The following is a 15,996-nucleotide window of genomic DNA, read 5'->3' as shown; positions in this document are numbered from 1 at the left end:
CTGAAATTCCAGAGGGGGAAATAATTCTGGAATTGGAATTACAAAGAGGGGGATAAAAAAAATCTGGGATTTGAATTTCAGAGGGGAAAAATTTGGGATTGGGATCTCACAAAAGTCTGGGTTTGGAATTCCAGAGAGAAAAGGAAAATCTGGGATGGGAATTCCAGAAAAAAATGGGATTGGAATTCCAGAAAAATCTGGGATGGGAATTCCAGAAAAAACTGGGATTGGAATTCCAGAAAAAAATGGGATGGGAATTCCAGAGGGGGAAAAACTTTGGGATTGGGGTTCAAGAGTGGGGGGGAAATCTGGGACTGGAATTCCAGGAAAAAATCCGGGATTTTTATTCCAGAGGGGTGAAATTTGGGATCGGGATTCCAGAAAAAAAAAAAAAATTCCGGGATCGGAATTCCAGAAGGGGGGGGGGGAAATCTGGAATTGCAGAGAGGGCGAAAAATAATTTGGGATTGGAATCGGAGAAGGGAAAAGAAAATTTTGGGATTGGAATTCCAGAGTGGGAAAAAAAAGTCTGGGATTGGGATTCCTGAAAATCTGGGATTGGGGATTTCTGGGAATTTTTTTGGGGATTTCTGGGAATTTTTTGGGGGATTTCTGGGAAATTTTTTTGGGATTTCTGGGAATTTTTTTGGTGGGATTTCTGGGAATTTTTTTGGGATTTCTGGGAATTTTTTGGGGGGATTTCTGGGAATTTTTTTGGGAATTTCGGAACTTTTCCCCCTTTCAGGAGCCTGAGGAAGAGGAGGAGGAGGAATCCCGGGATGAGGCCGCATCCCATGGAAGCTTCCGGAATTCCGGGGATTTTCCTGGACTGGCTGCGCACGGAATTCCCGTCGGGAGCGCGGAATTCCCAATAATTCCCAGCGGGATCTGAGGATCCCCGTTGGATTCAGAAAATTCCCGTTAATTCCCAGCGGGATCCGAGAATTCCCACCTGGAACCAGAAAATTCCCATTAATTCCCACTGGGATCCGAGAATTCCCAGCGAATTCCCACTGAATTCCAGAGAATTCCGGTTAAATCCAACGGGATCAGAGAATTCCCACAGAATTCCCACCTGGATCCAAGAATTCCCAAAAGAATTCCCACCCGGAACCAGAGAATTCCCACAAAAATCCTGCTGAATTCCCGCCGAATTTCCAGCGGAACCTGAGAATTCCCACCTGGATCACAGAATTCCCGCAGAATTCCCACAGAATTCCCACCTGGATTCCCAGAATTCCGGTTAAATCCCACCTGGATCAGGGAATTCCCAAGGAATTCCCACCAGGATCAGAGAATTCCTACTGGGAATCACAGAATTTCACCTGGATCACAAAATTCCCAAGGAATTCCCAGCAGAATTCCCGCAGAATTAATTCCCAGCTGGATCAGAGGATTCCCACAGAATTTCCAAGGAATTCCCGCAGAATTCCCACCTGGAGCAGAGAATTCCCACGAGAACCAAGGAATTCCCACAGAATTCCCACCTAGACCAGAGGATTCCTGCAGAATTCCCAAGGAATTCCCAGCTGGATCAGGGGATTCCCGCCAGAATTCCCAGCAGAATTCCCGCAGAATCTGCACCTGGGTCAGAGGATTCCCACCAGAATTCCCACCGGAATTTTCACCGGAGTTCCCTCAGAATTCCCAGCTGGATCAGAGAATTCCCACCAGAATTCCCAGCATTAATTCCCACAGAATTCATTCCCAGCTGGATCGGAGCGTTCCCACTGAATTCCCGCAGCATTAATTCCCAGCTGGATCGGAGCGTTCCCTCAGAATTCCCACAGAATTCCCTCAGAATTCCCACCAGAATTCCTGCAGAATTCCTGCAGGATTCCCACCAGAATTCCCACCAGAATTCCCGCAGAATTCCCACCTGGAACCAGAGAATTCCCTCAGAATTCCCGCCTGGATCATAGGATTGCCAAGGAATTCCCGCCAGAATTCCCAGCAGAATTCCCACAGAATTCCCAGCTGGATTGGAGGATTCCCACCAGGACCAGAGAATTCCCACCGGAACCAGAGAATTCCCGCAGAATTAATTCCCAGCTGGATCAAAGAATTCCCACCAGAATTCCCACAGAATTCCCACCTGGATCAGAGGATTCCCAGCATTAATTCCCACAGAATTCCCACCAGAATTCCCGCAGAATTCCCACCTGGATCAGAGGATTCCCGCAGAATTCCCACCAGAATTCCCACCAGAATTCCCACCAGAATTCCCGCAGAATTCCCACCTGGATCAGAGAATTCCCAGCATTAATTCCCAGCATTAATTCCCGCAGAATTCCCGCAGAATTCCCACAGAATTCCCGCAGAATTCCCGCAGAATTCCCAGAATTCCCGCATTCCCTGATTCATTCCCAGCTGGATCTCCGGGTCCCCGTTGGGCTCCCGGGCCCGGGGGCTCCGCGCTCGCGCTCCATGATGGAGACCCGGCTCCGACGTGAGTCACAATTCCCAACAATTCCCGAAAATTCCCAACAATTCCCAAAAATTCCCACATTCCCAAAAATTCCCACATTTCCTGCCCCAGGTTTCCCTGGAAAATCAGGAATTCCCACGTTTCCGGCCTCAGTTTCCCCATGAAAATTGGAATTCCCAAATTTCCAGCTGGTTTTCCCAGCAGGGATTGGAAAATCCCAAATTTCCAGCCCCGGTTTTCCCACAGGGATTGGGAATTCCCACATTTCCAGGCTGGTTTTCCAATGAAAATTGGAAATTTCCACATTTCCTGCCCTGGTTTGCCAGGAAAATTGGGAATTTTCAAATTTCCAGTTGCGTTTTCCCGAACTTCCCGCCCAGTTTTCCCACAAGAATTGGAATTCCCAAATTTCCATCCCAATTTTCCAGCAGGGATTGGGAATTCCCACATTTCCAGCTGCGGTTTTTCCCGTGAAAATCGGGAATTCCAGAGACTTTTCCCAAATTTCCAGCCCCAGTTTTCCCACAGGAATTGGGAATTTCTGCATTCTCAGTCAGGTTTTCCCAAATTTCCGTCCCAGTTTCCCACAGGAATTGGGAATTCCCAAATTTCCATCCCAATTTTCTAGCAGGGATTGGAAAACCCAAATTTCCAGCCCCAAATTTTCCTGAATTTCCAGCCCAATTTTCCAACGAGAATTGGGAATTCCCACATTTCCAGCTGCGGTTTTTCCCGTGAAAATCGGGAATTCCAGAGACTTTTCCCAAATTTCCAGCCCCAGTTTTCCCACAGGAATTGGGAATTTCCGCATTTCCAGTCAGGTTTTCCGAAATTTCCATCCCCGGTTTTCCCACAGGTTTTGGTAATTCCCGAATTTCCGGCCCTGTTTTCTAGCAGGGATTGGGAATTCCCAAATTTCCACTCTGGTTTCCACGCAGGGATTGGGAATTCCCACATTTCCAACCTGATTTTCCTATGAAAATTGGGAATTCCAACCGCTTTTCCTAAAAATTCCATCCGGCTTTTCCCAAATTTCCAGTCTGGTTTCCCAACAGGGACTGGAAATTCCCAAATTTCCAGCTGCGATCTTCCTAAGAAAATTGGGAATTCTCAAATTTCCAGTCCTGCTTTCCCTAGGAAAATTGGGAATTCCCACATTTCCAGTTGGGTTTTCCCGAACTTCCCGCCCAGTTTTTCCCACAAGAATTGGAATTCTCAAATTTCCAGCCCGATTTTCCAATGAAAACTGGGAATTCCCGGATTTCCAGCCCAGTTTTCCTGAATTTCCAGCTCGATTTTCCCACAGGAATTGGGAATTCCAGCCAATTTTCCTGAATTTCCATCCCAGGTTTTCACACAGGGATTGGGAATTCCCACATTTCCAGCCCAGTTTTTCCAGGAAAATTTGGAATTCCCAAATTTCCAGCCCTGGTTTTCTCTGGAAATTGGAAATTCCAGCCATTTTTCCCAAATTTCCGGCCGATTTTCCCAGATTTCCAGCCCAGTTCTGCCGCAGGATTTGGAATTGCGGCCACTTTTCCCACATTTCCAGCCTGATTTTCCAATGAAAATTGGGAATTCCCAAATTCCCTGCCCTGGTTTGCCAAGAAAATCGGGAATTCCCACATTTCCAGCAGAGATTGGGAATTCCCAAATTTCCAGCCCCAAATTTTCCTGAATTTCCAGCCCAATTTTCCAACGAGAATTGGGAATTCCCAAATTTCCAGCTGCAGTTTTCCCATGAAAATCAGAAATTCCGGCCAATTTTCCCAAATTTCCAGCCCAGTTTTCCCACAGGAATTGGGAATTCCCAAATTTCCAGTCTGGTTTTCCAATGAAAATTGGGAATTCCCAAATTTCCAGCCCCAAATTTTCCTGAATTTCCAGCCCAATTTGCCACAAGAAATGGGAAATTCCCAAATTTCCAGCTGCAGTTTTTCCCTGAAAAATCAGGAATTCCAGCAATTTTTCCCAAATTTCCAGCTCAGTTTTCCCACAGCGATTGGGAATTCCCACATTTCCAGTTGCGTTTTCCCGAACTTCCGCCCAGTTTTTCCCACAAGAATTGGGAATTGGGAAAAAAGTGGAAAAAATTGGGAAAAAATGGGGAAAACTCGGGGAAAATACCGGGAAAAATGGGGGGAACAAGGAAGAAAAAGGGGGAAAATGGGAAAGGAATTGGGAAAAATGAGGGGGAAAGGAAAAATGGGGGAAATTAGGAAAAAAAAGGAAAAATTAAGAAAAAAAGGGGAGAAGGGAAAAAATTGGGAAAAAGGGAGGGAAGGCAAAAAATTAGAAAAGAGGGAGGAAAAGGGGCAAAGTCAGAAGGAAAAAAAAGGGAAAAAAGGGGTAAAAAAGGGAAAAAATTGGATAAAAATTGGGAAAAAATTGGGGAAAAAAGTGGAAAGAATTGGATAAAAATTGGGGAAAAAAGTGGGAAAAAAGGGGAAAAATTTGATAAAAATTGGGGAAAAAAAGTGGGAAAAAAGTGGAAAAAATTGGATAAAAATTGGGGAAAAAAAGTGGGAAAAGAGTGGAAAAAATTGGATAAAGATTGGGGAAAAAAGTGGAAAAAATTGGATAAAAATTGGGGAAAAAATTGGGCAAAAATTGGATAAAAATTGGGGAAAAAAGTGGGAAAAAATTGGCAAAAAATGGGGAAAACTCGGGGAAAATACAGGGAAAAACGGGGGGAACAAGGAAGAAAAAGGGGGAAAATGGGAAAGGGATAGGGGAAAAGGAAAAATGGGGGAAATTAAGAAAAAGAGGAAAAATTAAGAAAATAAGGGGGGAAAGGGAAAAAAGTGGAAAAAAAGGGAGGGAAGGCAAAAAATTAGAAAAGAGGGAGGAAAAGGGGCAAAGTCAGAAAAAAAAAAAAGGGAAAAAAGTGGGAAAAAAGAGGGAAAAATTGGATAAAAATTGGAAAAAAAGTGGGGAAAAAGTGGAAAAAATTGGGGGAAAAAGTGGGAAAAACGTGGAAAAAAGTGGATAAAAAGTGGGAAAAAAGTGGGAAAAAAGTGGGAAAAAAGTGGATAAAAAGTGGGGAAAAAAGTGGGAAAAAAGTGGGAAAAATTGGATAAAAATTGGCAAAAAATGTGGGAAAAAAAGTGGAAAAAATTGGATAAAGATTGGGGAAAAAAGTGGAAAAAAATGGGAAAAATTGGATAAAAATTGGGAAAAAACCGGGTAAAAAAGTGGAAAAAAATGGATAAAAATTAGGGAAAAAAGTGGGAAAAAATTGGAAAAAATTGGATAAAAATTGGGGAAAAAAGTGGGAAAAAATTGGGAAAAATTGGATAAAAATTGGGGAAAAAAGTGGGAAAAAAGTGGAAAAAATTGGATAAAAATTGGGAAAAAAGTGGGAAAAAAGTGGAAAAAATTGGGAAAAAATGGGGAAAACTCGGGGAAAATACAGTGAAAAATGGGGGGAACAAGGAAGAAAAAGGGGGAAAATGGGAAAGGGATTGGGAAAAATGAGGGGAAAAGGAAAAATGGGGAAATTAGGAAAAAAAAGGAAAAATATAAGAAAAAAAGGGGAAAGGGAAAAAATTGGGAAAAAGGGAGGGAAGGCAAAAAATTAGAAAAAAGGGAGGAAAAGGGGCAAAGTCAAAAGAAAAAAAAGGGGAAAAAAGCGGGAAAAAAGGGGAAAAATTGGATAAAAATTGGGGAAAAAAGTGGGAAAAAAGGGGAAAAATTGGGGAAAAAAGTGGGAAAAAAAGTGGAAAAAATTGGATAAAAATTGGGAAAAAAGTGGGAAAAAAGTGGGAAAAGTTGGATAAAAATTGGGGAAAAAATTGGGAAAAATGGGGGGAAAAATTGGATAAAAAGTGGGGATAAAAGTGGGAAAAATTGGATAAAAATGGGGAAAAAAAGTGGGAAAAAATTGAATAAAAATTGGGGAAAAAAGTGGGAAAAAAGTGGAAAAAATTGGATAAAAATTGGGGAAAAAAGTGGAAAAAATTGGATAAAAATTGGGAAAAAAGTGGGAAAAAAGTGGAAAAAATTGGATAAAAATTGGAGAAAAAAGTGGGAAAAATTGGATAAAAATTGGGGAAAAAGTGGGAAAAAAGTGGAAAAAATTGGTTAAAAATTGGGGAAAAACGTGGGGAAAAAAGTGGAAAAATTGGATAAAAATTGGGAAAAAAAGTGGGAAAAATTGGATAAAAATTGGGAAAAAAACAGGGAAAAAAGTGGGAAAAAAGTGGAAAAAATTGGATAAAAATTGGGAAAAAAAGTGGGAAAAAAGTGGGGAAAATTGGATAAAAAGTGGGAAAAAAGTGGAAAAAATTGTATAAAAATTGTATAAAAATTGGGGAAAAAAGTGGGAAAAATTGGATAAAAATTGGGGAAAAAAGTGGGAAAAAAGTGGAAAAAATTGGATAAAAATTGGGAAAAAAGTGGGAAAAATTGGATAAAAATTGGGAAAAAACGTGGGGAAAACAGTGGAAAAATTGGAAAAAAATTGGGAAAAAGTGGGAAAAATTGGATAAAAATTGGGGAAAAAAAGTAGGAAAAAAGGGGAAAAAGTGGAAAAAATTGGCAAAAAATGTGGGAAAAAAGTGGAAAAAATTGGATAAAAATTGGGAAATAAAAGTAGGAAAAAAGTGGAAAAAATTGGATAAAAATTGGGAAATAAAAGTAGGAAAAAAGTGGGAAAAATTGCATAAAAATTGGGAAAAAACGTGGGGAAAACAGTGGAAAAATTGGATAAAAATTGGGAAAAAACGTGGGGAAAACAGTGGAAAAATTGGATAAAAATTGGGAAAAAAAGTGGGAAAAAAGTGGAAAAAATTGGATAAAAATTGGAAAAAAAGTGGGAAAAAAGTGGAAAAATTGGATAAAAATTGGGAAAAAATGGGTAAAAAAGTGGAAAAAAGTGGATAAAAAGTGGATAAAAAGTGGGAAAAAGTGGGAAAAATGGATAAAAAGTGGAAAAAAGTGGGAAAAAGTGGATAAAAAGTGGGGAAAAAAGTGGGAAAAAGTGGGAAAATGGATAAAAAGTGGAAAAAAGTGGGAAAAAAGTGGGAAAAAGTGGATAAAAAGTGGGAAAAAAGTGGGAAAAAAGTGGGAAAAATTGGATAAAAATTGGCAAAAAATGTGGAAAAAAAGTGGAAAAATTGGATAAAAATTGGGGAAAAAAGTGGGAAAAAATGGGAAAAATTGGATAAAAATGGGGAAAAAACGGGGAAAAAAGTGGAAAAAATTGGATAAAAATTGGGGAAAAAAGTGGGAAAAAATTGGAAAAAATTGGATAAAAATTGGGGAAAAAAGTGGGAAAAAAGTGGGAAAAATTGGATAAAAATTGGGGAAAAAAGTGGGAAAAAAGGGCAAAAATTGGATAAAAATTGGGGAAAAAAGTGGGAAAAAAGGGGAAAAATTGGATAAAAATTGGGAAAAAAAGTGGGGAAAAAGTGGGTAAAAAATGGATAAAAAGCGGGAGAAAGTGGGAAAAAGTGGGAAAATTGGAAAAAATGGGGAAAACTCGGGAAAAATACAGGGAAAAATGGGGGGAACGAGGAAGAAAAAGGGGGAAAATGGGAAAGGGATTGGGAAAAATGAGGGGAAAGGAAAAATGGGGGAAATGAGGAAAAAAAAGGAAAAATTAAGAAAAAACGGGGGGAAAGGGAAAAAATTGGAAAAAAGGGAGGGAAGACAAAAAATTAGAAAAAATTGAGGAAAAGGGACAAAGTCAGAGGGAAAAAAAAGGGAAAAAAGGGGGAAAAAAAGGGGAAAAATTGGGTAAAAATTGGGAAAAAAGTGGGAAAAAATTGGAAAGAATTGGATAAAAATTGCGGAAAAAAGTGGGAAAAAAGGGGAAAAATTGGATAAAAATTGGGGAAAAAAGTGGGAAAAAATTGGATAAAAAGTGGGAAAAAAAGTGGGAAAAAAGTGGGGAAAATTGGATAAAAAGTGGGAAAAAAAGTGGGAAAAAAGTGGAAAAAATTGTATAAAAATTGGCAAAAAATTGGGGAAAAAAGTGGGAAAAATTGGATAAAAATTGGGGAAAAAAAGTGGAAAAATTGGATAAAAAGCGGGAAAAAAGTGGAAAAAATTGGATAAAATTGGGGAAAAAAAGTGGGAAAAAAGTGGAAAAATTTGGATAAAATTGGGGAAAAAAAGTGGGAAAAAAGTGGAAAAATTTGGATAAAAATGGGGAAAACTCGGGGAAAATACAGGGAAGAAGGGGGGGAAGAAGGAAGAAAAAGGGGGAAAATGGGAAAGGAATTGGGAAAAATGAGGGGGAAAGGAAAAATGGGGGAAATTAGGAAAAAAAGGAAAAACTAAGAAAAAAAGGGGGAAAGGGAAAAAATTGGAAAAAAGGGAGGGAAGGCAAAAAATTAGAAAAGAGGGAGGAAAAGGGGCAAAGTCGGAAGGAAAAAAAGGGAAAAAAATGGGAAAAAGGGGAAAAATTGGATAAAAATTGGGAAAAAACGTGGGAAAAAAGTGGAAAAAATTGGAAAAAAAATGGGAAAAAAATGGAAAAAATTGGATAAAAATTGGGGAAAAAAGTGGGAAAAAAGTGGAAAAAATTGGATAAAAATTGGGGAAAAAAGTGGGAAAAAAGTGGGAAAAATTGGATAAAAATTGGGGAAAAAATTGGGAAAAATTGGATAAAAATTGGGGAAAAAAGTGGGAAAAAAGTGGAAAAAATTGGATAAAAATTAGGGAAAAAAGTGGGAAAAAAGTGGAAAAAATTGGATAAAAATTGGGAAATAAAAGTGGGAAAAGAGTGGAAAAAATTGGATAAAGATTGGGGAAAAAAGTGGAAAAAAAGAGGAAAAAATTGGAGAAAATTTGGCAAAAAATTGGGGAAAAAAGTGGGAAAAATTGGATAAAGATTGGGGAAAAAGTGGGAAAAAAGTGGAAAAAATTGGATAAAAATTGGGAAAAAAACGGGTAAAAAAGTGGAAAAAATTGGATAAAAATTGGGGAAAAAGTGGGAAAAAATTGGAAAAAATTGGAAAAAAATTGGGAAAAAATGGGGAAAAGTGGGAAAAATTGGATAAAAATTGGGGAAAAAGTGGGAAAAAAGAGGGAAAAATTGGCAAAAAATTGGGAAAACTCGGGGAAAATACAGGGAAAAATGAGGGGAACAAGGAAGAAAAAGGGGGAAAATGGGAAAGGGATTGGGAAAAATGAGGGGAAAAGGAAAAATGGGGGAAATTAGAAAAAAGAGGAAAAATTAAGAAAATAAGGGGAGAAGGGAAAAAATTGGAAAAAAAGGGAGGGAAGGCAAAAAATTAGAAAAGAGGGAGGAAAAGGGGCAAAGTCAGAGGGAAAAAAAAGGGAAAAAAGCGGGAAAAAAGGGGAAAAATTGGATAAAAATTGGGAAAAAAACGGGGGAAAAACTGGAAAAAATTTGAGAAAAATTTGGAAAAAAATTTGGAAAAAATTGGAAAAAATTGGCAAAAAATGGGGGGAAAAAGTGGGAAAAATTGGCAAAAAATGTGGGAAAAAAGTGGAAAAAATTGGATAAAAATTGGGGAAAAAAAGTGGGAAAAAGGGAAAAATTGGATAAAAATTGGGGAAAAAAGTGGAAAAAATTGGGGAAAAAAGTGGGAAAAAAAGTGGAAAAAATTGGATAAAAATTGGGAAAAAAGTGGGGAAAAATTGGGAAAAAATGGGGAAAACTGGGGAAAAAAAGGAGAGGAAGTTGGGGAGCTTTCAGGTGCTGATTTGCTGCTGTTCTGGAACGTTCCAGGGCTGGCGCTGGCGCTGCTGGAGGCGAGCGCGGAGCCTCAGCCCGAGGTGCAGCAGCAGCTGAGGGAGGCCCTGAGCGGCCTCGGGGCTGCTGATCCTGAGGAGCTCCTGCAGGTCTGCGGGGAGTTCCTGAGGAACCACAACAAGGTGGGGAATTCGGGGGTTTTTGGGGATTTTTTGGGATTTTTTTGGGATTTTTTGGGAATTTTTTGGGAATTTTTGGGGATTTTTAGTGAATTTCTGTGAGGGCCTGAGCGGCCTGGGAGCTGCTGATCCTGAGGAGCTGCTGCAGGTCTGCGGGGACTTCCTGAGGAACCACGACAAGGTGGGGAATTCGGGGATTTTTGGGGATTTTTTGGGGATTTTTTGGGATTTTTTTGGGAATTTTTGGGGATTTTTTTGTGAATTTCTGTGAGGGCCTGAGCGGCCTCGGGGCTGCTGATCCCGAGGAGCTGCTGCAGGTCTGCGGGGACTTCCTGAGGAACCACGACAAGGTGGGGAATTCGGGGGTTTTTGGGGATTTTTTGGGATTTTTTTGGGAATTTTTGGGATTTTTTGGGGAATTTTTTAGGAATTTTTTTGGGATTTTTTTGTGAATTTCTGTGAGGGCCTGAGTGGCCTCGGAGCCGCCGAGCCCTCAGAGCTCCTGCAGTGCTGTGGGGAGTTCCTGAAGAACCACGACAAGGTGGGGAATTCGGGGATTTTTGGGGATTTTTGGGGATTTTTCTGGGAATTTTTGGGGATTTTTTGGGAATTTTTGGGGATTTTTGGGGATTTTTTGGGGATTTTTTAGGAATTTTTGGGGATTTTTTGGGAATTTTCGTGAGGGCCTGAGCGGCCTCGGAGCCACCGAGCCCTCAGAGCTCCTGCAGGTCTGTGGGGAGAGCCTGAGGAACCACGACAAGGTGGGGAATTCGGGGATTTTTGGGGATTTTTGGGAATTTTTTTTGAATTCTGGGGATTTTGGGGTTTTTTTAGAGGTTTTTGGTGATTTTTTTGGGGATTTTTTTGGGATTTTTGGGGATTTTTTGTGAATTTCTGTGAGGGCCTGAGCGGCCTCGGAGCCGCCGAGCCCTCAGAGCTCCTGCAGTGCTGTGGGGAGAGCCTGAGGGTGCAGCACAAGGTGGGGATTTTTGGGGCTTTTTGGGGAATTTTCTAGGAATTCTGGGCATTTTGGGGTTTTTTTGGAGGTTTTTGGTGATTTTTTTGGGGATTTTTTTGGGATTTTTGGGGATTTTTTGTGGATTTCTGTGAGGGCCTGAGCGGCCTCAGAGCTGCTGATCCCGAGGAGCTGCTGCGGGTCTGCGGGGACTTCCTGAGGAACCACGACAAGGTGGGGAATTCGGGGATTTTTGGGGATTTTTTGGGGATTTTTTGGGATTTTTTTGGGGATTTTTTAGGAATTTTTGGGGATTTTTTGGGAATTTCTGTGAGGGCCTGAGCGGCCTCGGGGCCGCTGATCCCGAGGAGCTGCTGCAGGTCTGCGGGGACTTCCTGAGGAACCACGACAAGGTGGGGAATTCATGGATTTTTTGGGAATTTTTGGGGATTTTTTGGGATTTTTTTGGGATTTTTTTGGGATTTTTTTGGGATTTTTTGTGAATTTCTGTGAGGGCCTGAGCGGCCTCAGAGCCGCCGAGCCCTCAGAGCTCCTGCAGTGCTGTGGGGAGAGCCTGAGGGTGCAGCACAAGGTGGGGATTTTTGGGGCTTTTTGGGGAATTTTCTAGGAATTCTGGGGATTTTGGGGTTTTTTTGGAGGTTTTTGGTGATATTTTTGGGGATTTTTCTGGGAATTTTTGGGATTTTTTTGGGAATTTCTGTGAGGGCCTGAGCGGCCTCGGAGCCGCCGAGCCCTCAGAGCTCCTGCAGTGCTGTGGGGAGAGCCTGAGGGTGCAGCACAAGGTGGGGAATTTTGGGGCTTTTTGGGGAATTTTCTAGAAATTCTGGGCATTTTGGGGTTTTTTTGGAGGTTTTTGGTGATTTTTTTGGATTTTTTTGGGAATTTTTGGGGATTTTTTGGTAATTTCTGTGAGGGCCTGAGCGGCCTCGGAGCTGCCGAGCCCTCAGAGCTCCTGCAGTGCTGTGGGGAGAGCCTGAGGAACCACGACAAGGTGGGGAATTTTGGGGCTTTTTTGGGAATTTTCTAGGAATTCTGGGGATTTTGGGGTTTTTTTGGAGGTTTTTGGTGATTTTTTTGGGATTTTTCTGGGAATTTTTGGGGATTTTTTGGGAATTTCCGTGAGGGCCTGAGCGGCCTCGGAGCCACCGAGCCCTCAGAGCTCCTGCAGTGCTGTGGGGAGAGCCTGAGGGGGCATCCCAAAGTGGGGATTTTGGGAGATTTTTTGGGAATTTTCTAGGAATTCCGGAGATTTTTGGGAATTATTGGGGTATTTGGGGAATTTTCTGGGAAATTTTGGGGATTTTTGCTTAATTTTGGGTGACTTCTTGCAATTTTTTTGGAAATTTTATGGGAATTTTCTGGGAAATTCGGGGGGATTTTGGGGGATTTTCTGGGGATTTTTAAAAATTTTTCTGAATTTTCTGGGGCTTTCTGGGATTTTTTTTTTGAAGATTGGTTTTATTTTTTTAATTTTCCAGGAATTTTCTGGGAATGTTTTGGGAATTTTTGGGGGATTTTCTGGGAAATTTTGGGGGATTTTTGATGAGTGTTTGGGGATTTTTGGGGTTTTCTGGGGAATGTTTTGGAATTTTCTGGGAATTTTGTGGGAAACTTTGGGGATTTTTTTGCTTATTTTTGGGATTTTGGGTGTCCTCTTGCAATTTTTTAGGAAATTTTATGGGAATTTTCTGGGAAATTCGGGGGGATTTTGGGGGATTTTCTGGCGATTTAAAAAAATTTTTGTGAATTTTTTGGGACTTTTCTGGGATTTTTTTTGGAGATTTTTTTTTTTTTGTTTGTTTTGTTTTTTTTTTTTTTTTTAATTTTCCAGGAATTTTCTGGGGATTTTTTGGGAATTTTTGGGGGACTTTCTGGGAAAATTTGGGGGATTTTTGATGAGTGTTTGGGGATTTTTGGGGTTTTCTGGGGAATGGTTTGGAATTTTCTGGGAATTTTGTGGGAAACTGGGGATTTTTTTGCTTATTTTTGGGATTTTGGGTGACTTCTTGCAATTTTTTTGGAAATTTTATGGGATTTTTCTGGGAAATTCGGGGGGATTTTGGGGGATTTTCTGGGGATTTTTAAAAATTTTTCTGAATTTTCTGGGGCTTTCTGGGATTTTTTTTTTGAAGATTGGTTTTATTTTTTTAATTTTCCAGGAATTTTCTGGGGATTTTTTGGGGATTTTTGGGGGATTTTCTGGGAAATTTTGGGGGATTTTTGATGAGTGTTTGGGGATTTTTGGGGTTTTCTGGGGAATGTTTTGGAATTTTCTGGGAATTTTGTGGGAAACTTTGGGGATTTCTTGCTTATTTTTGGGATTTTGGGTGTCCTCTTGCAATTTTTTAGGAAATTTTATGGGAATTTTCTGGGAAATTCGGGGGGATTTTGGGGGATTTTTTGGGGATTTTTAAAAATTTATGTGAATTTTTTGGGGCTTTTCTGGGATTTTTTTTGGATTTTTTTTTTTTTTTTAAATTTTCCAGGAATTTTCTGGGGATTTTTTGGGAATTTTTGGGGGACTTTCTGGGAAATTTTGGGCATTCTGGGGAGAAACTTGGGAGATTTTGGGGAATTTTCTGGGAAATTTTGGGGGATTTTTGATGAGTGTTTGGGGATTTTTGGGGTTTTCTGGGGGGATGTTTTGGGATTTTTCTAGGAAATTTTCTGGGGATTTTCTAGGAGTTCTTTGGTAATTTTTGGGGGATTTTTGGGGGATTTTGGGGGGATTTTTGGGGGATTTTTGGGGGGATTTTTGGGGGATTTTTGGGGGATTTTGAGGGATTTTTGGGGGATTTTGGGGGGGATTTTTTTGGGATTTTGGGGGATTTTTGGGGGATTTTGAGGGATTTTTGGGGGATTTTGGGGGGGATTTTTGGGGGATTTTTGGGGGGATTTTGGGGAGATTTTTGGGGGATTTTTGGGGGATTTTTGGGGGATTTTTGGGGGATTTTTTTTGGATTTTGGGGGATTTTTGGGGGGATTTTTGGGGAGATTTTTGAGGGATTTTTGAGGGATTTTTGGGGGATTTTGGGGGGATTTTGGGGGGATTTTTTTTTATTTTGGGGGGATTTTGGGAAGATTTTTTGGGGGATTTTTGGGGAGATTTTTGGGGTTTTTTGAGGGATTTTTTTGGGGGATTTTTGGGGGATTTTGGGGGATTTTTGGGGGGATTTTGGTGGATTTTTGGGGGGATTTTTGGAGGATTTTGGGGGGATTTTTGAGAGATTTTTTTTGGATTTTGGGGGGATTTTTGGGGGGATTTTGGGGGGATTTTTGAGGGATTTTTGGGGGATTTTGAGGGATTTTTGGGGGGATTTTTTTGGGGGATTTTTGGGGGATTTTGGGGGATTTTTGGGGGGATTTTGGGGGATTTTTGGGGAGATTTTTGGAGGATTTTGGGGGGATTTTTGGGGGGATTTTTGGGGGATTTTGGGGGGATTTTTGGGGGATTTTTGGGGGATTTGGGGGAGATTTTTGGGGGATTTTTTTGGGATTTTGGGGAGATTTTTGGGGGATTTTGGGGGGATTTTTGGGGGATTTTTGGGGGATTTTTGAGGGATTTTTGGGGGATTTTGGGGGGATTTTTGGGGGATTTTGGGGGGATTTTTGGGGGATTTTGGGGGGATTTTTTGGGGGATTTTTTTGGGATTTTGGGGGGATTTTTGGGGGATTTTTGGGGGATTTTTGGGGGATTTTGAGCATTCCCAGGAGGCCCTGAGTGGCCTTGAATCTGCCAACCCCGAGGGTCGGGATTTTTGGGGATTTCTGGGAATTTTTGGGGATTTCTCTTATTTTTTGGGAATTGCATCTCCCCCCCTGACCCCAACCCCCCAAACCCCTGTGGATCCCGTCCCAAATTCCCAATTTTTTGGATTTTTTTGGAATTCCAGCTGCCGGCGCCGCAGCGGGCGCTGATTTTGGGCTCGATGGGCGCCGTGGTTCGGAGCCACCTCGGGGAGCTGGGCAGGGGCGCGGCCAACGATGCCATCGCCCTGGGGGCACAGGAGATCAGCAGGGCCAGGGTGAGAAAAATTCCCAAAATTCCCAAAATCCCAAATTCCCAAATTCTCAAAATCCCTAAATTCCCAAATTCCCAAATTCCCAATCCCAACGATGCCATCGCCCTGGGGGCACAGGAGATCAGCAGGGCCAGGGTGAGAAAAATTCCCAAAATTCCCAAATCCCCAAATTCCCAATCCCAACAACGCCATCGGCCTGGGGGCAATGGAGATCAGCAGGGCCAGGGTGAGAAAAATTCCCAAAATTCCCAAAAAATCCCAAAATTCCCCAAAAATTCCCAAATCCCCAAATTCCCAATCCCAACAACGCCATCGCCCTGGGGGCAATGGAGATCAGCAGGGCCAGGGTGAGAAAAATTCCCAAAATTCCCAAAAATCCCAAAATTCCAAATTCCCTAATCCCAAAATTCCCCAAATCTCAAATCCCAAAATTCCCAAAAATTCTCCAATCCCAAAATCCCAAAATTCCCAAAATCCCAAATTCCCAATCCCAACAACGCCATCGCCCTGGGGGCACAGGAGATCAGCAGGGCTAAGGTGAGAAAAATTCCCAAAAATTCCCAAAATCCCAAATTCCCAATCCCAACGATGCCATCAGCCTGGAGGCACAGGAGATCAGCAGGGCCAGGGTGAGAAAAATTCCCAAAATTCTCAAATTCCCAATTCCACCGACACCATCGCCCTGGGGGCACAGGAGATCAGCAGGGCTAAGGTGAGAAAAATTC

General features: G+C 41.4%; 1 protein-coding gene across 1 annotated transcript; it reads left to right on the top strand.

Moving 5' to 3' along the window:
* Nucleotides 1–745: 745 nt before the first annotated feature.
* LOC135442025 (uncharacterized) lies at nt 746–15,406 on the top strand (the record flags this gene model as incomplete). Its single annotated transcript, XM_064701577.1, has 5 exons — nt 746–850; nt 2,131–2,449; nt 10,131–10,243; nt 10,422–10,454; nt 15,143–15,406. Coding segments are annotated over 5 exons (834 nt in total), but the record flags the coding sequence as incomplete, so codon positions are not given.
* Between the last annotated feature and the right edge of the window lie 590 nt (nt 15,407–15,996).

This window comes from Zonotrichia leucophrys, unplaced genomic scaffold (assembly GCF_028769735.1).
Source record: "Zonotrichia leucophrys gambelii isolate GWCS_2022_RI unplaced genomic scaffold, RI_Zleu_2.0 Scaffold_871_20499, whole genome shotgun sequence".
NCBI lineage: Eukaryota > Metazoa > Chordata > Aves > Passeriformes > Passerellidae > Zonotrichia > Zonotrichia leucophrys.
This window is presented reverse-complemented; position numbering and strand designations above follow the sequence as displayed.